The sequence below is a fragment of the Chiloscyllium plagiosum genome, unplaced genomic scaffold, assembly GCF_037043375.1.
Source record: "Chiloscyllium plagiosum isolate Xiang-an unplaced genomic scaffold, Cpla_swu_hap1 HiC_scaffold_8, whole genome shotgun sequence".
In the NCBI taxonomy this organism is placed as follows: Eukaryota; Metazoa; Chordata; class Chondrichthyes; order Orectolobiformes; family Hemiscylliidae; genus Chiloscyllium; species Chiloscyllium plagiosum.
This window is the reverse complement of record NW_028270146.1, coordinates 41,776,934-41,801,058: the sequence shown is the minus strand read 5'-3', so window position 1 is coordinate 41,801,058 and position 24,125 is coordinate 41,776,934. Positions and strand designations below refer to the sequence as shown.

The following is a 24,125-nucleotide window of genomic DNA, read 5'->3' as shown; positions in this document are numbered from 1 at the left end:
ATTGTGAACATCAGCCCCTCAAACTCTCACACCTGACTCTGTCACCAGCCCCAAGTGCTCTTTCATAACATTGTGCATAATATCCTTCAGGCTGCTTCAGACTCCCAATGCCTCCTCCACTCTCCCCAGACATCCTTGATAGGTATTCACCCAGTATCCACTTTTTACAGATATTAGGATAAATTTGAAATGGGCATAAATGCAAAAACTAATAAACAAATAAAAGTATTGCAAACCCATCAAAGGAAATGATGAATGACAATCAGGGAGACAAAGCAGAAACACTGAACATTTAAACTTGGAGCTAAGCATAATAGGTCCCAATCAATCCCAAATGAGTTTGCAGCCTATAAATGTTTTGTATAATGGGTTTATAGCCTCCAAAATAATGCAATAATTTCCATGTTTTTATTTTAAAATTGATATCGCAGTATTACTGTGTAGTCATTGATCAAGGCTTCTGTAGCTGATGTCAGCGAATGTCCTCAATGAAGGATTAGTATTTGACTAATGCACTGAGCAGGAGTGCACTGATAATCTGCAGTTTGGTGTTTGAAATTGCTGCACAGGCAGACATTTGCAGTCAATAATGAATGAACCAATGACCAATTTAATGGAACAACGGATTGTATGGACTACGTTGTCACATCTCACTGAGGCAATGGACTGGAAAGCAAGCTTTGCTTTGTTGGTGTCATCAAAAATATTAAAGATAAAAATACACAAAGAAAATAAGTACACAAAATTCCCCAATTTACCTGATGTTCAGAGCAAATGTGATCAAAAGTATGAGCCAGGTTTCTGCACTTAACAAGAATTACAATTTATTGTAATTAGAGTTTAACTAAACCATTGTGTTGTATACCATTGGCATTTAACATTGTAAGTTAAAAATGTAAACTCTTATAAACTCTCCCATATCACTCACTCTCTCTCACTCCCTCAATTGCACATGCACAAACAAAAATACAGAAACAATGGGCTATTGGCAGAGCAAGACTGGGAGGCAGTTCAATGCTTCCTATTCACAATTTGATGAAATTATCCTTATCCTGGTCAGAATGTTGCTTCTCAGTTGGTTTTCTCCACATGCTTCACTGGTTTTCAAAAGACACCCAGTGACCAAGGCTGGGAACTGAATGTTTAAGGATATTAATCGTTTCAGAAGGATAGACAAAAAGAAAAATGGAGTTCTGTATTGCTGTTAATGAAGGATTAGAGCAATAGATTAATAAGACAGATAAGATGTAGAATCAGTTTGGGTGCTGCTAAGGAAGAGTAAAAGACAGAAAACATTGGCAATAGTTATTTATCGGTCCGAAATAGTCATGGAATTGTTGGGCATGGCCTAAATTAGGACATGCTATGGAGAATGAATTCCTGGTATGTAAACAAGATGGTTTTCTAGGAAAGTATGTTAAGGAACCAAATAGAAAGTGACTGTCTTGAGATCCATATTTGTCATGAGAATGGGCTAATTAATAATCTAAATGTAAAGGAGTGTCTTGGGAAGAGTGACCATGATATGATAGAATGGTACATCAAGTTTGAACATGTAGTTGAACCTGAGACCAAGGTCTTAAATCTGAACAAAGAAAACCATGAAGGCAGGAGGGGGACAGGTTAGCTGTAGTAGACCACAAAACTGCTTTGAAAGATAAGATGGTCGACAGGCAATGGCTAGCATTTAAATAGTAAATACGTGGTTTGCAACAAATTAATATTCCTTTGAGTAGAAAAAGTAAGTAATCATTACTCACCTTCAATGATCAATTCCAAATCAGTACAAATTTGAACAATATGCAAATTACTCAACACTGAAACAAGCAATAATATGATTTGTATTCATAGCACAATGGCTAAAACAATTTTAATTATAATTTGAAAAAAAAAATTCTTGAAAGAATGATCAGAAATTCCATGGTATTTCCAGTGGAGAAGTTAGTTTTCAAAATGTCATTTTACAATTATAAACGAGCAACTGCCAATAAAAACAAAAATTGCTGGAGAAATTCAGCAGGGTATCTGTGGACAGAAAGCAGAAAGCAGAGTTAATGTTTCAGGTCCAATGGCTCTTCATCCAATCCTCACTAAAGCTGAAGATTGTATTCAAAGCTTACAAAGTTTCACAAAAAAGTTAGTAAGCTTGAGGGGTAGGGCAATTTAGAATTCAGGAAAAGATAAATAAGAAACTGAGATTTAAAAAAAATATGAAAGTAAACTAATGAGACACTTAAAATAGATTGTAAAATTTTTAATGGGTGTGTAAAAAGGAAAAGATTAGCAAAGAAATATTTGAATATTTGTAGTGACAAGAGAGTTTATAACAGTGAATCAGGAAATGGCAGAAAAAGTAAACTCGTCATCTATGCTTGTCGACATGAAGGAAAATGGAACAACAAAAGTGGAATATTAGGGAACCAAGAGACTAGCAAGAATAAGGAACCAAAAGAAATTAGTATTAGCGAAAGGAAAGTAGTACTGGAGAAGTTAATGTGACTTAAAGGTAATAGTTCCTATGTACCAGCTGATTGACATGCCAGAATGTTGAAAGTGGCTGCAGGGATATTGGATTTATTGGTGATCATTTTCCAAATGTCTATAGTTTCAAAATCTACTCCAGTAATTTTAATCCCAATATTATAGAAAGAGCAAGAGAGAAAACATGAAACATCTGCTAGCCTAATATAGTGATAACTGGACTTTTAGAAAATAATGATCAGATTGTGCAGATCCAACATTGATTTATGAACAGGAAATTTGTCAAATAGTAGAAATACAGGTTATGTAACAGTGAGGTATTGAAAAGTATTGATACACAAAGGAACCTTGATTTCCTTGCTTATGAGCCACTAAACATGCTGTGGCAAGCAATTAGGAAGGCAAGTGGTACACCAGCCTTTATTACAAAGAGATTGTGTTATGGAGTAAAGAAATTTTGCTGCAATTATTTAGAAACTTGGTAAGACTATGTCTGCAGTATTTTGCAGCGTTTTAATTCCTCTTTGCCAGTGAGAGTGCAATGAAGTTTTGCCAGACTGATCACTGGGATGGCAGAATTGCCTTGTGAGAAAAACAATGAGGAGGCTGGTCTTTTTTTTAATCTCAAGTTTAGAAAAATGACAAATGATTTCATTGAAGCATAGAAAGTCAAAATTCAACGGACGTCCAATGGGTAATAGTCTCTGAATAAGAGTTAGGTGATTTACGAATGAGATATGGAGGAGTACCTTCACTTAGAGGTGGGGAATCTTTGGAATTCATGTGAATTTTATAGAGGTTTATCTCCCTACCAATATTCATCATTTTGTACAATCTTTTTTCATTGAACTTTATTTATCACCTTTCCACCCATTCCACCAAGTTGTCTTTATTTTGAAGTTCTCTAGTGTCTTTCTGATGATTCACAATGCTTCCAAATTTAGCATGATCCACAAATTTTGAAACTTTCCTGTGTATACAGAGGTCTCTATCTCATTAATGTAAATCAGGAGATTGAGGATCCCAATTACACAGAGAACTCCAATACAAACCTTCTTCCAGTTTGAAACATACATTAACCATACTCTCAGCTCTCTATCTCCCAGCCAATTTTATATCCATACTGTTACAATCCTTTTATTTCAAACCACAACATAGTTCATAAATATGTGGTGTTGGACTAAATAGCTTATCAACTAAAAACAATATTATCAATCCGAATAGGTATTAACAAGTAGATAAGGAATAAGTGTTCCAATTGGTGGAAGGATTTGGGAATGACAGGGCACAGACTTGAGATAAGTCGATAAAAAGGAATGGAAAAAGCATGAGAAACTTTTACATTCATCAGACTGTTAAGGTTGAGAATGAGTTGCCTGAGAGTTGATAGAGTCACATTCAATTGGGGTATTCGACAGGATATTGGATTTTTATCTCAAAAGAAAGCATGTGCTGGGTTACGGGAAGAAGGCAACAGAATGATACAAGATTCATTGCTCATTCGGAGGTCAGGCACAGACATGATATATTGAATGGCATGCGTTGTAATAATTTTGTGATTTTCAATTTCTCATTAGCTTCATCTTTCCTGTGCAGTACAGAGGGGTTGGTGCATTGTCAGAGATGATGTCTTTTGATGCGAAATTAAATTGTAAACTTGTCTGCTCTGTCTGGCGAGTGTAAGCACCTACAAGTTACATGTTTTGAAAAAGAACAAGGGAGTTGTCCTTCAAGTAAAAGCAAATACTACAGTTGCCAGAGATCTGAAATAAAAACAGAAAGTGCTGGAGATACTCTGTAGGTCTAGTGGCATCTGTGGTTCTGAAGAGGAAATATTGGACTTGAAATGTTAACTCTGTTTCTCCCTTCACAGATGCTGCCAAACCTGCTGAGTTTCTTCAACAACTTTTGTTTTTATTGTAAGGGAGTTAACATTGATATTGTGGCTAATGTTTATCCGTTAAACAACATCAGTAAAACAAATTATTTGGTCATTATCGCATTGCTCTTGCGGGAGCTAGCCATGTGCAATTTGGCTGCCATATTCCCTACCTTACAGCAGTGACAACACTTTGAAAATACTTAATTAGTTGTAAAGTACTTTGAGATGTTTTAAGTTAGTGAAAGGCATTATATAGATGCAAATCTTTCCTTTTTCATCTTTGTAATTGCTTTGGACTATTTTAATACATTAAAAGTCATATAAATGGAAATTGTTTTATTGTCATTTTTTCATGTACCTGACAGAATAAAATTGTAAAGCTAATTAACATGACTAACTTCAAATTTAGCACTCTGACAAAGAAAAACAAGTCCTTGTATTAATGTATCATGCAGAAAGTGGAATGGCCAGATTGTTGTCAGAGCAGATTAAATTGAAGCAAAGATTTAAAAGAGGCATTTGATCTGATGAAGGTATGTGATGGTGTCAACTATGGAACAAAAGGAGACCATTCAGCCATTGAATCCATGGTGACTCTCAGGGAGGCAGTCAGTCCCCTTCCTGGGCTCTATCCCTATAATTGTGCAAGTTTATTTCTCTTAAGTGACCATCCAATCTACTTTTGAAATTATTATCTGTCTCTTCTTTTCCACATGGAAAGTAGTTGTTTGCACTGGTGGGAGAGTTGATTCCGAGAAGGTATAGATCTAAAATAATGGGCAGAAGATCCAGGGGAATAGGCCAAGATTTGCTGACACCACTCACATCTCTGCATGCACACATGCATGTGTGCTGAATTTGAAATTATTTTACCATATCAAGTCTGCACACGCACAGTCAGTCACTAAGTCATCATGTTGACTTCCAGTATCAGGTCCTGGGCGTACAGGAGGTCTGTGTCATGTTAGGGTCTAGGAGAGGTGTGTCAGAAGTTTGGGATGTCAATTTAATCATTACTCAGGAGTTAGACCAATTATTTAATCTTTTAACCATTATAACTATTCATTTTACTGTAGCAGAGGCCCCCAAATTCTCCAATGGATACCTGCAGAGGATTCTAGTTGCGGAAGAATTGCCCAGTGGAATCTTCAATTTCCCATGCAATTCCTTCGGAGCCTGCTATGATGGTGATTCTGCAGGGTCTACAGTGACAACTGCATCTACACTTTAGAAATGACTGTCTAGCCATTGAAAAGTCTAGACCATGGCAAGCAGTTACATAACAGATTTAATTTAAAATCACAGCAGATGTAAAGCGTCTGCAGACTGTAGAATCGGTTAGCATTGCTGTATTCTGGTTTCCTCCCACAGTCCAAAGATGTGCACGTTAGCTTAGTATCCAGGAAAGTGCAGGCTAGGTGGGTTAGCCACGGTAAATATGGGGTTACAAGGATAGGGATGTGTCTGGGTTAGATGCACTTCGAAGAGTCAGTGCAGACTCGTTGGGCTGAACGGCCTGTACCTACAATGTAGGGATTCTGTTATTGACCAAACAAGACCCCATCAGAATATTTTAAGAAGGTAGCCTGGACCGTAACTATTACTTAGGTTAAAGTCAAATGTGAAATGTCATGTTCCAGATGCAATGCAACTTGTCAAACTACTAACATGAAGCAAAATAATTTATTTAAACATTCTAGTTAAAATGCAATCAAAGAAAGAGGAACTTAGAATAACAACTCTATTGGAAAATTTAACAGAATAATAGATATAGTAACTATTACTAATTAACTGTTCCAATATAGTTAGATCCCATAAACCACTCCTTAGCAAAAAGGAAAATTCAACAAAATAGATCTGTCTCACAGGTAACTTGCAGCAGATAGAAACCACAGGTCCTAGCTGTAACCGAGAGAGGAAAAAGATAGCTTCTACTTTTCAAATCCACAACAGCAACTACTTAAAGTTAAATCTAAAATCTACAAAAAGCCTAGAAAGCCTGGTCTGTGAGAGATGGCCACGCCCAGCTAGGCTGCCTCCATTGTTCCACCTTTAAAACAAACCCAAGGCCTCACGAGCTGTTTCGATTAGAGTGGTGCTGGAAAAGCACAGCAGGTCAGGCAGCCTCCAAGGAGCAGGAAAATTGGCATTTCGGGCAAAAGCCCTTCATCAGGAATGAGGCAGGGAGCCTCCAGGGTGAAGAGATAAAAATCACTCCACCCCAGAGGCTCCCAGCCTCATTCCTGATGAAGGGCTTTTGCCCGAAACGTCGATTTTCCTGCTCCTCGGATGCTGTCTGACCTTCTGTGTTTTTCCAGCACCACTCTAATCTAAACTCTGATTTATAGCATCTACAGTCCTCACATTTGCCTCACGAGCTGTTTGCTCCAGTGGTGTCGGTAGACTGCTTTTCTCTTCAGCCTTCCAACCTCTCTTAAAAAAAAACTGACAATGTAACCTCTTAAAGCCACAGCATCGTCACAATTCTATGATTCTACTCCATTCTATAAAAATATTCTTGATCATGGAAGTGAGTCATTGTGGAAGATTTAACCATTCTTATTACTGACAGGTTGACATATGAAAATGAGATATAACGGAAAAGAGCAATGCTGTATTGTAAACTCAGCACAAAGTTTTGTTTAAATATCATGCATGACATGCCTCTTTCCTGAAACACAATTGAAATTGTTTTTGTTAAGACACAGTGGTGGGAACTATAGACCAGTGAGCCTGATGTCAGTGGTGGGCAAGTTGTTGGAGGGAACCCTGAGGGACAGGATGTACATGTATTTGGAAAGGCAAGGATTAGGAATAGTCAACATGGCTTTGTGTGAGGGAAATCATGTCTCACAAACTTGATTGAGTTTTTTTAACAAAGAGGATTGTTGAGGGCAGAGCAGTAGACGTGATCTACATGGACTACAGTAAGGCATTTGACAAGGTTCCCCATGGGAGATTGTTTAGCAAGGTTAGATCTCATGGAATACAGGGAGAACTCGCCATTTGGTTACAGAACTGGCTTGAACGTAGAAGACAGAGGGTGGTGGTGGAGGATTGCTTTTCAGCTTGGAGGCCTGTGACCAGTGGAGTACCACAAGAATCGGTGCTGGGTCCTCTACTTTTCATCATTTTGGATGTGAGCTTCAGAGGTATAGTTAGTAAGTTTGCAGATGACACCAAAATTGGAGGTGTAGTGGACAGTGAAGAACGTTACCTCAGATTACAATGGGATCTTGATCAGATGGGTCAATGGGCTGAGAAGTGGCAGATGGAGTTTAATTCAGATAAATGCGAGGTGCTGCATTTTGGGTCAGCAATTCTTAGCAGGACTTATACACTTAATGGTACGGTCCTAGGGAATATTGCTGAACAAAGAGGCCTTGGAGTGCAGGTTCATAGCTCCTTGAAAGTGGAGTTGCAGGTAGATAGGATAATGAAGAAGGCGTTTGGTATGCTTTCCTTTATCGGGCGGAGTATTGAGTACAAGAGTTGGGATGTCATGTTGCGGCTCTACAGGACATTGGTTAGGCCACTGTTGGAATATTGCGTGCAATTCTGGTCTCCTTCCTATTGGAAGGAAGTTGTGACACTTGAAAGGGTTCAGAAAAGATTTACAAGGATGTTGCCAGGGTAGGAGGATCTGAGCAAAAGGGAAAGGCTGAACAGGCTGGGGCTGTTTTCCCTGGAGCATCAGAGGCTGAGGGGTGACCTTATAGAGGTTTATAAAATCATGTGGGGCATGGACAGGGTAAATAGACAAGCTCTTTTCGTGGGGTCGGGGAGTCCAGAACTAGAGGGCGGAGGTTTAGGGTGAGACGGGAAAGATATAAAAGAGACCTAAGAGGCAACTTTTTCATACACAGGGTGGTGCATGTGTAAAATGAGCTGCCAGAGGAACTGGTAGAAGCTAGTACAATTACAACATTTAAAAGGCATCTGGATGGGTATATGAATAGGAAGGGTTTGGAGGGATACGGATCGGGTGCTGGAAGGTGGGACTAGATTGGGTTGGGATATCTGGTCAGCATGGACAGGTTGGACTAAAGGATCTGTTTCCATGCTGTACATCTCCATGACTCTATGAGTGCTTTTGTTGGCGGGATGGACCATAGGGTACAAAATTCAGCTTGTGGTTCAACTTGTATTTTATGAACAAAATATTCATTAATTGAATACCAAATGAGCATTTCCCTAACTCTCACAGCATTTCCCTTTTATCTAGCCCTATCTATTCGAGAAAGGATATTACCCACAATTATCCATGTGTTTAATCTGGAATCATTTCCTTTCTGATGGAAAGCTAGCTCTCTTCGACAAAGATATGTCTCTCAGGTCAGGGTGGATTTTCTCTGGATCTCATTGACATACAGCATGGTCTTCTGTTATGAGTTTTGCTGCAAATCTTCACTGAGGGTCTGGCTTCTCAGTGTGTGTTTTTATCCCTCCTCATCCCAGATCTTCCAGGCAGTCGTCTATGGACCATTGTGTAAATTGCTCAGTACTGAAACAAGTGGGTGTAACCATAATAAATGCAAGAAAATGTAATGTTTATGAGCAATCAGCTGAAAAATGTGGGTGAGCTGTGGAATTACTTGTCCCATTGAAGTGTGCCGATGCAAAAGTTTGGAACCATCATTAGACACACCCCTTTGAGTTTGAGGATTGAATTCAAACCTCATACCAAGATCTGAAGGCATGATCTAATTTTTGAGCAGTCCAGTGTATGTCAAAAGTACTGTCCTTCAAATGGATGTTGATGCAAGTCTGATCTGGGACTTGACTGCATTTTAAATATTACAAAAATTAAACTGTCAGCATTCTGGTCATCAATTCTCACCCAGCTTCATTTCGGTTTTGAAGATTTTGTTTTGTCTAAAATTGTTGTATTTATTTACTTACAGCACAGTAACTGACTACCTTACTGGCTGGAATTTGATAGAGTGCGTCATCTTGGGATATGCTGAGTTAGGTAGACTTCCCTGCACCTTTCAATCTCAATTTTATTTGCCATTTATCTTGCTTGCACTGTGAGCTGATGATGGTGAATGTAGGAAGCAGAGAATCTGGAACAGTTGGTGTGCAATGGAACCAATGACATATCACTGTAATCAATGAAATGTAAACGTTGAGAAATAAAAGGGGAGGAGGATGAATTAAAGGAAATGTATTTGTTGTGAAATTAGGTTCAAAAAGACAAGTAAAAGTTAAGAAAAGAGATTGTTTTAGACAAGAAAAAAAAACAAGAGATTGAAAGAAAAGTAGGAAAAAATATCCAATTTGAGCTTTGACGTTTTAAAAATTTCCAATGATTTGCTGCTGAAAAAGCTGAGACACCAAACGTTACATTATTTGCTTTCTAAGCCCAAACATGAATGAAAATCAGAAACATTTAATACATTTTAAAAAGAGTATTCATTCTGTTAACCATTAGACCTAACTCTTGAATGGGTCATTAATGTGAAATTACAACATTTGTGTGAAATACAGAGAAGTTGGCATGGCATGCCATTTTTGTAACATTAACATTGAAATGGTGCATGTGTCTTTCCAAGTTTCCAGGTGACACAAAGTGGGGGGAGAGGGTGAGCTATGATGAGGATATTGAGATGCTTTAGTGTGATTTGGACAAGTTGAGTGAGTGAGCAAATGCTCAGTAGATGTTCAAGAATAGACTCTCTAACCTCAAAGAATGCTAATCTGTTCACGTTGATCTCACCTAGCACACACAACATAGTCTGTATGCCTCTGTCTCGATTTTTTTTACAACCTTTGACCTGTACCCTCTTACTATGATCTGCCTGTACAGCTCATAAATAAAGCTTTTCACTGTTCTTCGGTAAATCAAATCAAATCAAATCTGTAAGATAAGTGTAAGGTTATCCACTTTGGTAGCAAAAATAAGGAGGCAGAGTATTATCCGAATGGCCATTGATTGGGAAAAGAGAGATTTGAAAAAGATTTTGATGTCCTTGTCGCTATGAAAGTATGTATGCAGATGCAGCAGGTAGTGAGGAAGGCAAATAGTATGTTGGGCACATGGCGAGAGGATTCGTGTACTGGAGCAGGAATGCAATTGTACAGGGTCTTGATGCAACCACATCTGTGTGCAGTTTGGTCTCCTTATCTCAGGAATGGGATCTTGCCTCGAGAAGGAGTGCCACAAAGTTTCATCAGACTGATTCTTGTGAGCAAAGAATGGACAGATGAAGGGAGATTGGATCGGTTAGGACTAATATTCACTGGAGTTGAGAAGAATCTTATAGAAAACCCGAAAGATTCTAACAGGAATAGAGGGTCAATGCAAGAAGGATGTTCCTGATGATTGGGAAGTCCAGTACCCGGGTCACAGTCTGAGTGTAGGAGGTAAGTCACTTAGGATTGAGATATGAGAAATTTCTTCACCAGAAGAGTGGTGAGCCTGTGGAATTTTCAGCCACAGAAAATGGTTGTGACCAAAACATCTATGTTTTCATGAAGGAATTAGATATCGTTCTCAGGGATCAAAAGGTCTGGGTTGAAAGTGAAAAAAGGTTACTGAGTTGGATGATCAGCCATGATCATATTAAATATTGAAGCAGTCTCAAAGGACCAATGGCCTATATTTGTTCATGCCAATGGTGGCACAGTGGCTCAGTAGTTAGCACTGCTGCCTCACAGCGCCAGGGACCTGGGTTCAATTCCAACCTTGCTGCGTGGAGTTTGCACATTCTCCCTGTGTCTGCATGGGTTTTCTTCGGGTGCTCCAGTTTCATCCCACAGTCCAACAATGTGCAGGTAAAGTGGATTGGCCATGCTAAATTGCGCATAGTGTCCAGGGAGGTGTAGGCTAGGTGGATTAGCCGTGGGAAATACAGAGTAGGAGGTGAGTCTGAGGGGCTTGGTCTTCGGAGAATCAGTGTAGACTTGTTGGGTCGAACAGCTTGTTTCTCCACTGTAGGGATTCTGAAAAAGAAAGTTTTCTATGTTTCTAGATCTGGTGACTTATGATAATTTGCAATTCATAGAATCATAGAAAGTTGACAAAGCCCACTAGAACATTGTGTCTGCACTAGTCTAAAGCTGGGCAGTGAAGAGGGCTATCAAAAATTACAGAGATCTTGATCATCTAAGTCAATGGACTAAAGAGTGGCAGTTGGCGTTCAATTTGGATAAATGTAAGGTATTTCATTTTGGTAAAACAAACAGGGCAGGACTAATACAATTAATGATCAGGCCCTGGGTGTTATTATAGAGCATAGGGGTTCAGGTACATAATTGTTTGTAATTTGTGTCACAGATAGACAGGGTGGTTAAGAAGGCATTTAGCATATTTGCCTTCTTTGCACAGACTTTTAACTATAGATTATATGTTGAGTTGTACAGGATGTTGATCAGGTCTCATCTGGAGTACTGTTTACAGTTCTGATCATCCTGCTATAGGAAGATTATTATAAATTGCAAAGGGTTCAGAAAAGAGTTATTTGGATGTTTCTGAAAATGGAAGTTTTGAGTTATAGATATAAGCTTTATAGGCTGGGAAGTTTTTCACTGGAATGTAGGAGGTTGAGGGGTACTCTTGAGGTTTATAAAATCAGGAGAAGCATGGATAAGGTGAATAGCAAGTATCTTTTCCCTCAGGTGAGGGACTTTAAAACTAGGGGGAATAATTTTAAAGTGAGAGGACAAAAATTTTAAAAACTCATGAGGGGCAACTTTTTTTACACAGAGAGTGGTTAGTATATGGAATGAATTGCCAGAGGAGGTGATGGATGCAGGTGCAGTTATAACATATAAAAGATTTTTGGATAAATACGTGAATATGAAAGGCTTGGAAGGAAATGAACCGAATGCAGACAAGTGGGGCCAGTTTGGTTGGGAACATGATTGGTGTGCACTAGTTGGACCAAAGGGTCTATTTCCATACTGTCTGAATCATAGCTCTTACAGGCTTTGCTTGCAAATATCAATTGGCCACAGGCGTGTTTTCCTGGTGGTGGAAATTAAAATAATAATAAAATCTGTTCACAAAGCTGTTTTCATTTGCTGTCTTACTGAGAAAAAGAATGGAATTAAACACAGGTGATTTAAAACAAAACAAAAGAGAAAATGATGGTCAGACTTTCTGTGAGTTCCTCCCTAACTTCTTTTAATTGATGGGTGTACATTTAATCCAGCACCAGATTATGCTAATCCAATTAATACGTGTTCTTGCCCAATATTAATCACATCCACTCATTCTCTCTCTTCCTTCTTAAAAACATTATCTGCATCATCCATGTTATTTGTGAAGACAGACACAAAATATCCTTAAGCCTTAAACCCACATCAATGACAATAAAAACACAAAAACACATAAAGCACAATTCTTTGTTTTTATTTCTACATTCCCTGCCTCTACATGGATTTCATATTAGTCTTTTGCTAGCCTAACTCTTTCCTCAATTATATTCTCACTTTTAAAGTATTAATAAAACATCTTTGCATACATATTGATTTTGATTGTCAATATTCTTTCTTGCTCCCTTGTTGCTTTCCTGATTTTCTTATTGGTTTCAGCCCTAAATTATCTATACTCATTCCTGCTTTCTCTTGTATTTAGTTCTTGATGTCACATATAAGCTTCCTTTTTCTGACTTATCCTGTACACTGCTTTACATCCCAGAGGGCCCTAAGTTTGTATGTCTCATGCTGTTTTATTGTGACAGCCTAGTTATTCTGAATCCTTTGAATTTCCCTTTTGACTGCCTCCCACCCCTCTGATTCACCTACAAGTAGCTGTTTCCAGTCCACTTTTCTTAAATCTATGCTTAGAAAATTGGCCTTGACCCAACGTAGAATTCTAAAAACTGCAAGACTGTTCCCTCTGGGGCACCCTGGTCTACTCTTCCTTCACTCTCAGCAGCCCACCACACCCCCAATGCACCTTCCCCTGCAACTGCTGAAGGTAAGACACCTGCCCATTTATCTTCTCCCTCCTTGGTATCCAAGGGCCCAAACACACGTTCCAGGTGAAGCAATACTTTTCCTATACTTCAGACAATCTGGTCTCCTGCAATCACTGCTCACAATGTGGTCTTCTTTACATTGGGAATTGAAGCAGAGACTGGGTGACTGCTTCACAGAGCATTTATGTTCTGCCCGCAAAAAGACCTTGAGTTTTCTGTTGCATGTCACTTTAACACACCACCCTGTTCCCTGGCCAAAATCTCTGTCTCAGGCTTGCTGCAGTGTTCCAGTGAAGCACAGCACAAGCTGGAAGAATAATACCTTATTTTCCGCTTGGGGACCCTGCAGCCTTCCAGACTCAATATTGAGTTCAATAATTTTAGGGCCTGAACTCTCCCCGGTCCTAGCCCCAAACCCCACACACCAGGCCTTGTCTGCCATTACAACCTATTTTGAGCCACTAACAGTCTCCATGAACAGCTATTCACCCTCCCAGCCAGATCGTTATCCACTTTTTTGTCTGTCCAATTGTTCTTCTCTCTCTTTGGGCTCTATCCCCACCAGTCATTTACTTCTTACCCCATTCCCCCACCCTATCTTCTGTTTAAACTGACATTTTCCTAGCTACCATCAGTTCTGAGGAAGGGTCACTGGACCTGAAACATTAACTCTGATTTCTCTTCACAGATGCTGTCTGACCTGCTGAGCTTTTCCAGTAATTTCTGTTTTTGTTGTTGGAGAATTCTAACTCCTGTTCAGTTTTGTTCTGTTCTGTAACTTCCTTAAAGCTAACTGAATTATGATCATTGTGACAAAAATGTTTTCCTGTTGTGACTCCCTCTATGTGTCCAGCTTAATTTGCTAAAACTTGATATGGTATCTCTTCCTCAACATTATGTCCTGGTCAACATCCAGTTTTATGACAGTGTGTATTGATTAAAGGCATTTTTTTCAACAAATTCTGGCCAGTGTTTCTAAAATATTTGTAAACCATTCTGATAAGGTGCTACTAAAATGCAAGTTTTCTTCCTTTTCAATCAGTTTTATTATTTAAAGGGTATCATTACCTATACAAGTCTTAATTGGATGTGTTGCTAATTGTTCATAATCATCTCCATCAATTACTTCACAAGATACTGCTTTGATTTTAAAAAAATTTTGTCCAAATTTTCTGTTTGCCATTAAGAAACCTGATCACAAAATGAACACATTGACTCAAGCATGTCTTTCCATTTTGCAGACCCACCAAGTGTGGAGCCTACATTTCTGGAGATTCGACAGGGTCAAGGCAGGAGCATTACCATGACCTGCAGAGTACTGAAAGCCTACCCAACTCGTGTGCTGACCTTTGAATGGAAGCTGGGCAATAAGATTTTATTAACAGGGCGATTTGAATCACAGGATTATACACAGATCAGAGTGGACAATCTTTCCAAAGACAGCTATGGAGTTTACAACTGCAGCATAATCAATGAGGCTGGTGCTGGCACGTGTAGTTTCCTTGTGACAGGTACTCATTTGAAATGTCATTAATGCGATATATTTATATTACAGGTTGTATTTTATTCCCCTGTTGTCTTAATTTAGCATGGTAAAAATGTTTGTTTTCCTGCATTTGTCCGATTCACCTGGCAGAATCATTTTGCAGAGAGTTTGCTGCCAAGACTTTAGTATCCAGCAAGTAAAGGGCTGGATTTTACATTTCCCTTGGACCTATTGAGAACCTGAAATGGTCAATTCATGGCCACTTGTGGGCTTCATCTGCCGCCACTGATATTTCACCCATGTCAGTGGTGGTGGTGGGATGAGGATGGACTGGGGGGAACATCCCATGAGAAGCTTTTGACTCCCCAAGTGGTCTGCCTGATTGCTGCAAGGAGCTTCTTTTACAGGGCACCATGCCCTATGTATTACCTCAGGATCATCAGTCCCCCACCTGGCCTCTTGAATCACATTTCAAACCCCTCGTCAAGGGGTCATAGTTTAAGGATAAGGGGTAAACCTTTTAGGACTGAGTTGAAGAGAAACTTCTTAACCCTGTAGCTGGTACGCCTGTAGAATTCATGACCACAGAAAGCAGTTGAGGTCAAAGCATTTTGTGTTTCCAACAAGGAGGTAGATATTGCTGTCATGGTGCTAAAAGGGGGAGGATTGGGGTGAGAATATTGAGCTCAGTAGAGGAACAGATTTGAGGAGTTGAGTGGCCTATTTTTCCCCCCTGTCATCTTCTGTGAGACACCCAACTCCAGACTTCTTTGAAATCCCTCGCATGGTGAGACCCATTGGTGCTGGTGGGACTACAAAGCTATCAAATCGCGAGTCACTTTCTAAATTGGAGTGTCCTGCAGAGGTAGAACACGATGTCTTGCTTTTAAACAGTTAATGCTGCTCCCAGTGTTAAATTGCTGCAGGGAAGCCATTGAGAGTGAGTGTAGATTGTCCCTAACCTTTAAGGTCTTGTGGGCCAGGATTGTCTGTTTCATAAAATCCAGCCCATAGTTTCAGTTCCCTTTCTGATTACCATTAGCATAATTTTCACCTTATTGCCATTATAATACATAGCTTCAGCAGAGTAAAGGTATATGTCTGAAGACTGAAGTATATATCCAGAATTAAAACAAATTGCATTAATTACCATTGTTAAAATGAATTATTGGAACTACTTAGCAGCTAGAAGGAACAGATAGTAGCAAGTGAAAGAGAAAGATTTTAATCTCGCGGTGGACATAGCATTTATAAACCTTTTCAAGGTTGATGGTTATAATGTGTGAAGACGTTGGTCTGTTTTTTCCTTCACATATATGATTTGGGAATGAGTTATTTTTGAGCATCACTTATGAAACCAAAATGACTTCACGAGCTGTAGAAAAGCAAAAATGTTAAAGACTGCTGACATTGAAGACAGTATTGAGGTGAGGTGAGCCAACTTGTGTAATATCAGAGTTCACAGTCTGTTATAAAATGCTGGAGAGCACGTTACTGGATCATCAGATCTAAGAAAGATCCAGGTTCTATCTGTAGTAATCTAGGAACCCAGTAAAATACACTGATGTTATCCTTCAGGGTGTCTCAACATCAAGCATCAACAAATAGCATGTTGTGTAGTGAGATATTGATGTCAAGACATCATTTACAGAAGAACAGATGTCTGTGGCATTGGTGCAATCATCTTAGACAACATTAATAGTGTAGTGTGCAGTTTTGCATTGGTGAGAGACCAGATTAAGGAGACAAACAATCATCGATTTCTATCTGTGATTTTAATTATTCAACATAACCTTAATTTGGCAACAGAGTCTCCACATACTCAAGCATTATTGTGTAAATGTCAAGCAGTAGGGTGAAGGTTATTGGCTGTAACTGAGTTTTAGCTTTTGCTAAAGATTTTTGTGTCATTAACATCTGTGCCAAAGATGACGTTGAAGTGCTTGTCATTGTGTCCAGATAAAAAAATATTTAAATGTCTCATATTTTGAAATCATTACTGTTGAACCCATTATAGACTCTACTTCCTGGCTAAATGAGGGAGTTCAACGTCAACAAAAACTTATATTTCGAAAGCACCATAACATAATAATTCACCGCAGGTGGACTCAAGGAATAGTGTCAAACACATCGCACTCTCATCTCAAAATTACCTCACTGAGCCCTGTAAGGAGGGTCAGGTGACTCAGGTTTTTGATTTTAACAAATGCCTTATAGAAAGAAGTGAGGTGGAGAAGATTAGGGAGGGAGTTCCAAAGTTTGAGATCGAGGCCTAAATCTGAAGAATGGTCACTGGACCCGAAACATTAACTCTGATTTCTCTCCACAGATGCTGCCAGACCTGCTGAGTCCTTCCAGCAATTTGCTTTTGTTTGAGATCTAGGCAAGTGGAGAAATGCCACCAAGAGTGGAACAATTACAATCAAAGTTGCTTAAGTGGCCAGAAATAGGCATTGCAGATGTTATGAAGAGTTGCGTGGTTGGAAGCTAAAGAGTGAGGCATTGATGATTTTAAAAAAAAAAGATGAAAATTTTAAAATCATGATGCTGCTGAGTGGGAGTCAACATAACTCAGCGAGTATAGAGATTATGGGGAAAAGGAATGTGGTGTCAGTCAGGACACAGGCAGCAGAGTTTCAGATAACTGCGTTTACCATGGGTAGAATATGAAAGGCCACCTAGGAGTGAGTTGGAGTGGTCAATTTTAGAGTTAATGACGGCATGAAAGAGGGTTTTGGCAGTCGATGAGTTGAGACAGGGGCCAAGTTGAGCAATATTATGTAGATGGAAATATGCTAACCTAATTGTTGAATGAGCATATGGTTGTGAACTTGTCCCAGAGTTATATAAGAGACCGTGGTTGCCAACAGTCTGTTTCACTCTCAGATAGGTGGGAGGAAGAGAGACAGTGTTGGTAGCTAGGGCACAAAGTACAGATAGGGGTCCACAAACAGTGACTTCTGTAATCCCAGTCCATATCACTCCATTCCCTGCCTTTTTATGCATCTTTCTAAATACCTCTTGAATGTTGCTATCATGTGCTTTTACCATCTCCCCTGGAGGTGCATTCCATGCACCTATCGCCCTTTATTTAAAAAAAGTTATCTCACACATCTCCTTTAAACTATTTACCTCATACCTTAAATCTATGCCCCCGAATATTTGACATTTACGCCCCGGGAAAAAGACTCTGACTATCCATGTCTCTCATAATTTTATGTATCTCTATCAGGTCACCCCTCAGCCTCCAACTTCCAGGAAGAGTTGGACATGCACCACTGTGTCCCCTGTATGCCAATACTCCTCTCGCAATTGATCTCATAACATACATCACCACACTTGTCTGGATTAAACACTATTTCTCAATCCAGCTTTCCAACGGATCTATATTGTGCTGTATGCTTTGATAACTTTCCTTATGAGCCACAGGTCTACTAATGGGTGGCACGGTGGCACAGTGGTTAGCACTGCTGCTTCACAGCACTAGAGACCTGGGTTCAATTCCTGCCTCAGGCGACTGACTGAGTTTGCACATTCTCCCCACGTCTGCGTAGGTTTTCTCCGGGTGCTCCGGTTTCCTCCCATAGTCCAAAAATGTGCAGGTTAGGTGAATTGGCCATGCTAAATTGTCCATAGTGTTAGGTGTAGGGGAATGGGTCTGGGTGGGTTGCGTTTTGGAGGGTCGGTGTGGACTTGTTGGGCCGAAGGGCCTGTTTCCACACTGTAAGTAATCTAATTTTCATGTCATCCGCAAACTTATTAATCAGACGAGTTAATGTTTATCCAGATTATTAATATATATTACAAACTCAAAAGTCCCAAACTGATCCCTGCAAAACACCACTGGTCACAGACCCTCTGTCAGAATAAAACCCCTGCACAATTATCCACAGTATTCTATGACCAAGCAAATTTTGTATCTAACATAACAACTCACCATGGATACCAAGCGACTTAATCTCCGAGACCAGACGATCATGAAGGAATTTGTCAAATTCTTTAATAAAGCCTGGGTAGACAATAATCTCTGCCCTACCCTCATCAATTATGTTTGTAACTTAGTCATAGAGTCATAGAGATGTACAGCATGGAAACAGACCTTTCGGTCCAATCGTCCATGCCGACCAGATATCCCAACCCAATCTAGTCCCACCTGCAAGAACCTGGCCCATATCTCTCCAAACCCTTTCTATTCATATACCCATCCTCTTAAATGTTGTAATTGTACCAGCCTTCACCACTTCCTCTGCAGCTCATTCCATACGCGTACCACCCTCTGTGGAAAACGTTGCCCCTGATGTCTCTCCCCTCTCACCCTAAACCTATGCCCTCTTGTTCTGGACTCCTTGACCCCAGGGAAAAGACTGTCCATTTATCCTATCCATGCCCCTCATAATTTTGTTAACCTCTATAAGGTCACCCCTCAGCCTCCAACGCTCCAGGGAAAACAGCCCCAGCCTGCTCAGCCTCTCCCTATAGCTCAAATCCTCTAACCCTGGCAACATCCTTATAAATCTTTTCTGAACCCTTTCAAGTTTCAAAACATCTTTCCGATAGGAAGGAGACCAGAATTGCACTCAATATTCCAACAGTGGCATAATCAATGTCCTGTACAGCCGCAACATGACCTCCCAACCCCTGTACTCAATACTCTGACCAATAAAAGAAAGCATACCAAATGCCTTCTTCACTATCCTATCTACCTGCAACTCCACTTTCAAGGAGCTATGAACCTGCACTCCAAGGTCTCTTGTTCAGCAGCACTCCCTAGGACCTTACCATTAAGCATATAAGTCCTGCTAAGATTTGCTTTCCCAAAATGCAGCACCTCGCATTTATCTGAATTAATCTCCATCTGCCACTTCTCAGCCCATTGGCCCATTTGGTCAAGATCCTGTTGTAGTCTGAGGTATCCTTCTTGGTGTCATCTGCAAATTTACTAACTATACCTCTTATGTTCACATCCAAATCATTTTTGTAAATGACAAAAAGTAGAGGACCCAGCACCGATCCTTGTGGCACTCCACTGCTCACAGGCCTCCAGTCTGAAAAACAACCCTCCACCACCACCCTCTGTCTTCTACCTTTGAGCCAGTTCCATATCCAAATGGTTAGTTATCCCTGTATTCCATGAGATCTAATCTTGCTCACCAGTCTCCCATGGGGAACCTTGTAGAACGCCTTACTGAAGTCCATATAGATCACATCTACCGCTCTGCCCTCATCAATCCTCTTTGTTAGTTCTTCAAAAAACTCAATTAAGTTTGTGAGACAAGATTTCCCACCCACAAAGCCATGTTGACTATCGCTAGTCAGTCCTTGCCTTTCCAAATACATGTACATCCTGTCCCTCAGGATTCCCTCCAACAACTTGCCCACCACCGAGGTCAGGCTCACTGGTTTATAGTTCCCTGGCTTGTCCTTACCACCCTTCTTAAATCATGGCACTACACTTGCCAACCTCTAGTCTTCCGGTACCTCACCTGTGACTATCAATGATACAAATATCTCAGCAAGAGGCCCAGAAATCACTTCTGTAGCTTCCCACAGAGTTCTAGGTACAGCTGATCAGGTCCTGTGGATTTATTCACCTTTATGCGTTTCAAGACATCCAGCACTTCCTCCTCTGTAATATGGACATTTGCAAGGTGTCACCATCTATTTCCCTGCAGTCTTTATCTTCCATATCCTTTTCCACAGTAAATGCTGATGCAAAATACTCGTTTAGTATCTCCCCCATTTTCTGCGGCTCCACACAAAGGCCGCCTTGCTGATCTTTGAGAGGCCCTATTGTCTCCCTCGTTACCCTTTTGTCCTTAATGTATTTGTAATCCTCCTTAATTCTATTTGCCAAAGCTATCTCATGCCCCCTTTTTGCCCTCCTGATCTCCCTCTTAAGTATACTCCTACTGCCATCTTTTAAGGATTCACTCGATCTATCCTGTCTTTATCTTACATATTCCTCCTTCTTTTTCTTCACCAAACCCTCAATTTCTTTAGTCATCTAGCATTCACTAAATCCACTTGCCTTTCCTTTCATTCACCCTGGATTCCCAGTATCTCATTTCTGAAAGTTTCCCATTTTCCAGCTGTCCCTTTACCTGCCAACATCTGTCCCCAGTCAGCTTTTGAAAGTTCTTGCCTAATACCATCAAAATTGGCTTTTCTCCAACTTAGAACTTCAACTTTTAGATCTGATCTATTACTTTCCATCACTATTTTAAATCTAATAGTATTACAGTCGCTGGCCCCAAAGTGCTCCCCCAGTGACACCTCAGTCACCTGCCCTGCCTTATCTCCCAAGAGTAGGTCAAGTTTTGCACCTTCTGTAGTAGTACATCCATATACTGAATGAGAATTTTTTCTTGTATACACTTATCAAATTCCTCTCCATCTAAACCTTTAACACTATGGCAGTCCCAGTCCATGTTTGGAAAGTTAAAATCCCCTGCCAAAACCACCCTATTATTCTTACAGATAGCTGAGATCTCCTTACAAGTTTGTTTCTCAATTTCCCTCTGACTGTTAGGGGGTCTATAATACAATCCCAATAAGGTGATCATCCCTTTCTTATTTCTCAGTTCTACCCAAAAACTTCCCTGGATGTTTTTCTGGGAATATCCTCCCTCAGCCTAGCTGTAATGCTATCCTGTATCAAAAATGCCACTCCCCCTCCTCTCTTGCCTCCCTTTCTATCCTTCCTGTAACATTTGTATCCCGGAACATTAAGCTGCCAGTCTTGCCCATCCCTAAGCCATGTTTCTGTAATTGCTATGATATCCCAGTCCCATGTTCCTAACCATGCCCTGAGTTCATCTGCCTTCCCTGTTAGGCCCCTTGTATTGAAATAAATGCAGTTTAATTTATTAGTCCTACCTTGTCCTTGCCTGCCCTGACTGTTTGACTCGCTTCTGTTCTCAACTGTACCAGTCTCAGATTGATCTCTTTCCTCACTATCTCCCTGGGTCCCACTACCCCACCTTACTAGTTTAAATCCTCCTGAGCAGCTGTAGTAAATCTCCCTGCCAGTATATTAGTCCCCTTCCAATATAGGGGCAAATCGTCCTTCTTGTACAGGTCACTTCTACCCCAAAAGAGATTCCAAAGATCAAAAAATGTGAATCCTTCTCCCATACAGCAGCTCCTCAGCCATGCATTCATCTGCTCTATCCTCTTATTCCTGCCCTCACTAGCTCGTAGCACTGGGAGTAATCTGGATATTACAGTTCAAGGACCTCCTTTTTAAATTTCTGCCTAACTCTCTGTAATCTCCTTTCGGAATCTCAACCTTTTCCCTTCCTATGTCGTTGGTTCCAATGTGAACAATGACCTCTTGCTGGCCCCTCTCCCCCTTGAGAAAATTCTACACCCTCTCTGAGACAGCCTTGATCCTGGCACTAGGGAAACAACACACCATTCTGCTTTTTCGCTGCTGGCCACAGAAACGTCTGTCTGTACCTCGGACTAGAGAATCCCCTAACACAATTGATCCCTTGGAACCCGACGTACCCCTCATTTCATTCGAGCCAGTCTCAATACCAGAAACTTGGCTGTTGCTTAAAACAATAATTGAAAATTGTGAAACAACACCTCTCCTGATGAAGCCATGCTGACTGTCCCAAATAAGTCTAGTACTTTACAATGCAAGTAAATCTTCTCCCGAAGAATCTTATCCAGTAATTTTCCTACAACTGATGTGAGGCTCACCAGCCAATAATTTCCTAGATTATACATGTTTCCTTTCTTAAACAAAGGCACAGCATTGGTTATTTTCCAGGCTTCTGGGATCTCGCCTGTGGATGAAGCAGAAACAAAGATTTCTGCCAAGGCTCCAACAATCTCCTCTCTTCAGTATCCTGGGATAAATCTCAGCATGGGAACTTACCTACTTAGTGTTTTTCAAGACACCCAACAAGGCTGGTCAGACAACCAAGAATCTTGCCTTGCTAGTCAGCAGTCTTCATTGAAGGGGTTGCACAACTTGTTGTATGCTCATGAACTACATCAATCTCACACCTGACCCATCTGCCTACATCTTATTCAGAAAACACATTACATTTGCAACAAGAACCTATCATGTTTCAAGGTATTCAGGGAGTAGTCTACACTGAAGTCAAAAGAGGCATTTGTCAGTCATGGGATCACGACACTGAAAGCCAGCCTTTGATTCCAGTCCAGAGTTTGGCCATGGTCAAGCACTGGTTGGCATATTCTTGCTCAGGAGTCAGTGACTCTATAATCCATGGAGTGGGTCACACTAAGTTCCATAGCTCCAAAAATGCTTGTCATAGATCAGATTCATGCAGCACAGAAATAGACCTTTCGTCTAACTAGTCCATGCTGACCATAATCCCAAACAAAGTTTGTCTCACATGCCTGCGCTGGCCCATATCCCTCCAAACTTTTCTTATCCATGAATATTTATCCAATAAAAGTCTGGGGCTCAGGGCCAAAATACTAGGGGTGGGGCAATGTGGATTCAACCAATCAGAGTTCTAGCTGTCAGTCACAACCTGCCAAGATGAGAATGATCCAGTTATATCTATTCTCTATTTTCTGTCTGTTAGCCAACATTAATCCATGCCATTATCTTTTCTCTTATTTGATGTGCCAAGTTTGGCAAACACTCTTTCCCATTCAGAAATCCATGCTATGGCCAATCAGATCTTTATCATTCTATTTATCCAATCCTTTCTAAGAGATTATACCACTTTCTCCACTATTGATGTAAGGCTAGCAGGTTTGCATTTTTCCCTCTTAGTTCCTTCTTAAATAGCGGGCTGACATTTGCTGGCATCAAATCCACAAAGTTAAAAATCACACATCCCCTGTTTATAGTCCAACAGGTTTATTTGGAAGCACTAGCTTTCGGAGGACTGCTTCTTCATCAGGTAGTTATGGAGCAGAATCAAAAGACACAGACTATATAGCAACAGGGTTGCATTGTCATGGAATGTAATATTAAACAAATTAAGCTTATGTCTTTATCTTTTGGAATGACCATGTTAGCTTCGGTTCCTTCATATGTAAATCCCACAAGTTTTTAAAGTTAAATTTTCAAGATATAATTGGGAGGTGCCGGTGTTGGACTGGAGTATACAAAATTAAAAATCACACAACACCAGGTTATAGTCCAACCAACTGATGAAGCTAGTGGTTCCAATTAAACCTGTTGGACTATAACCTGGTGTTGTGTGATTTTTAATTTCCAAGATAGTTTTTGACAATGGGTGTCACGTCTGCTCAGATAATGCATTTAAGGTGTGAAGTTAAAGTCTGTCCATGTCCCAATGTTAGGTCACACTGATTTTATTTCTAAAATGGGAGTAATAGAATCTTACAAAGATTT

General features: G+C 40.2%; 1 protein-coding gene across 5 annotated transcripts in view; it reads left to right on the top strand.

The window, feature by feature from the left end:
• Positions 1–24,125, top strand: part of mdga2a (MAM domain containing glycosylphosphatidylinositol anchor 2a) — a 956,359-nt gene that overhangs the window by 604,556 nt on the left and 327,678 nt on the right. For all 5 annotated transcript variants that reach the window (XM_043697346.2, XM_043697340.2, XM_043697342.2 and 2 more), the window contains one exon: positions 14,532–14,801. In XM_043697346.2, coding sequence (XP_043553281.1) covers positions 14,532–14,801 — 270 coding nt within the window. The remainder of the gene's footprint in view (positions 1–14,531; positions 14,802–24,125) is intronic.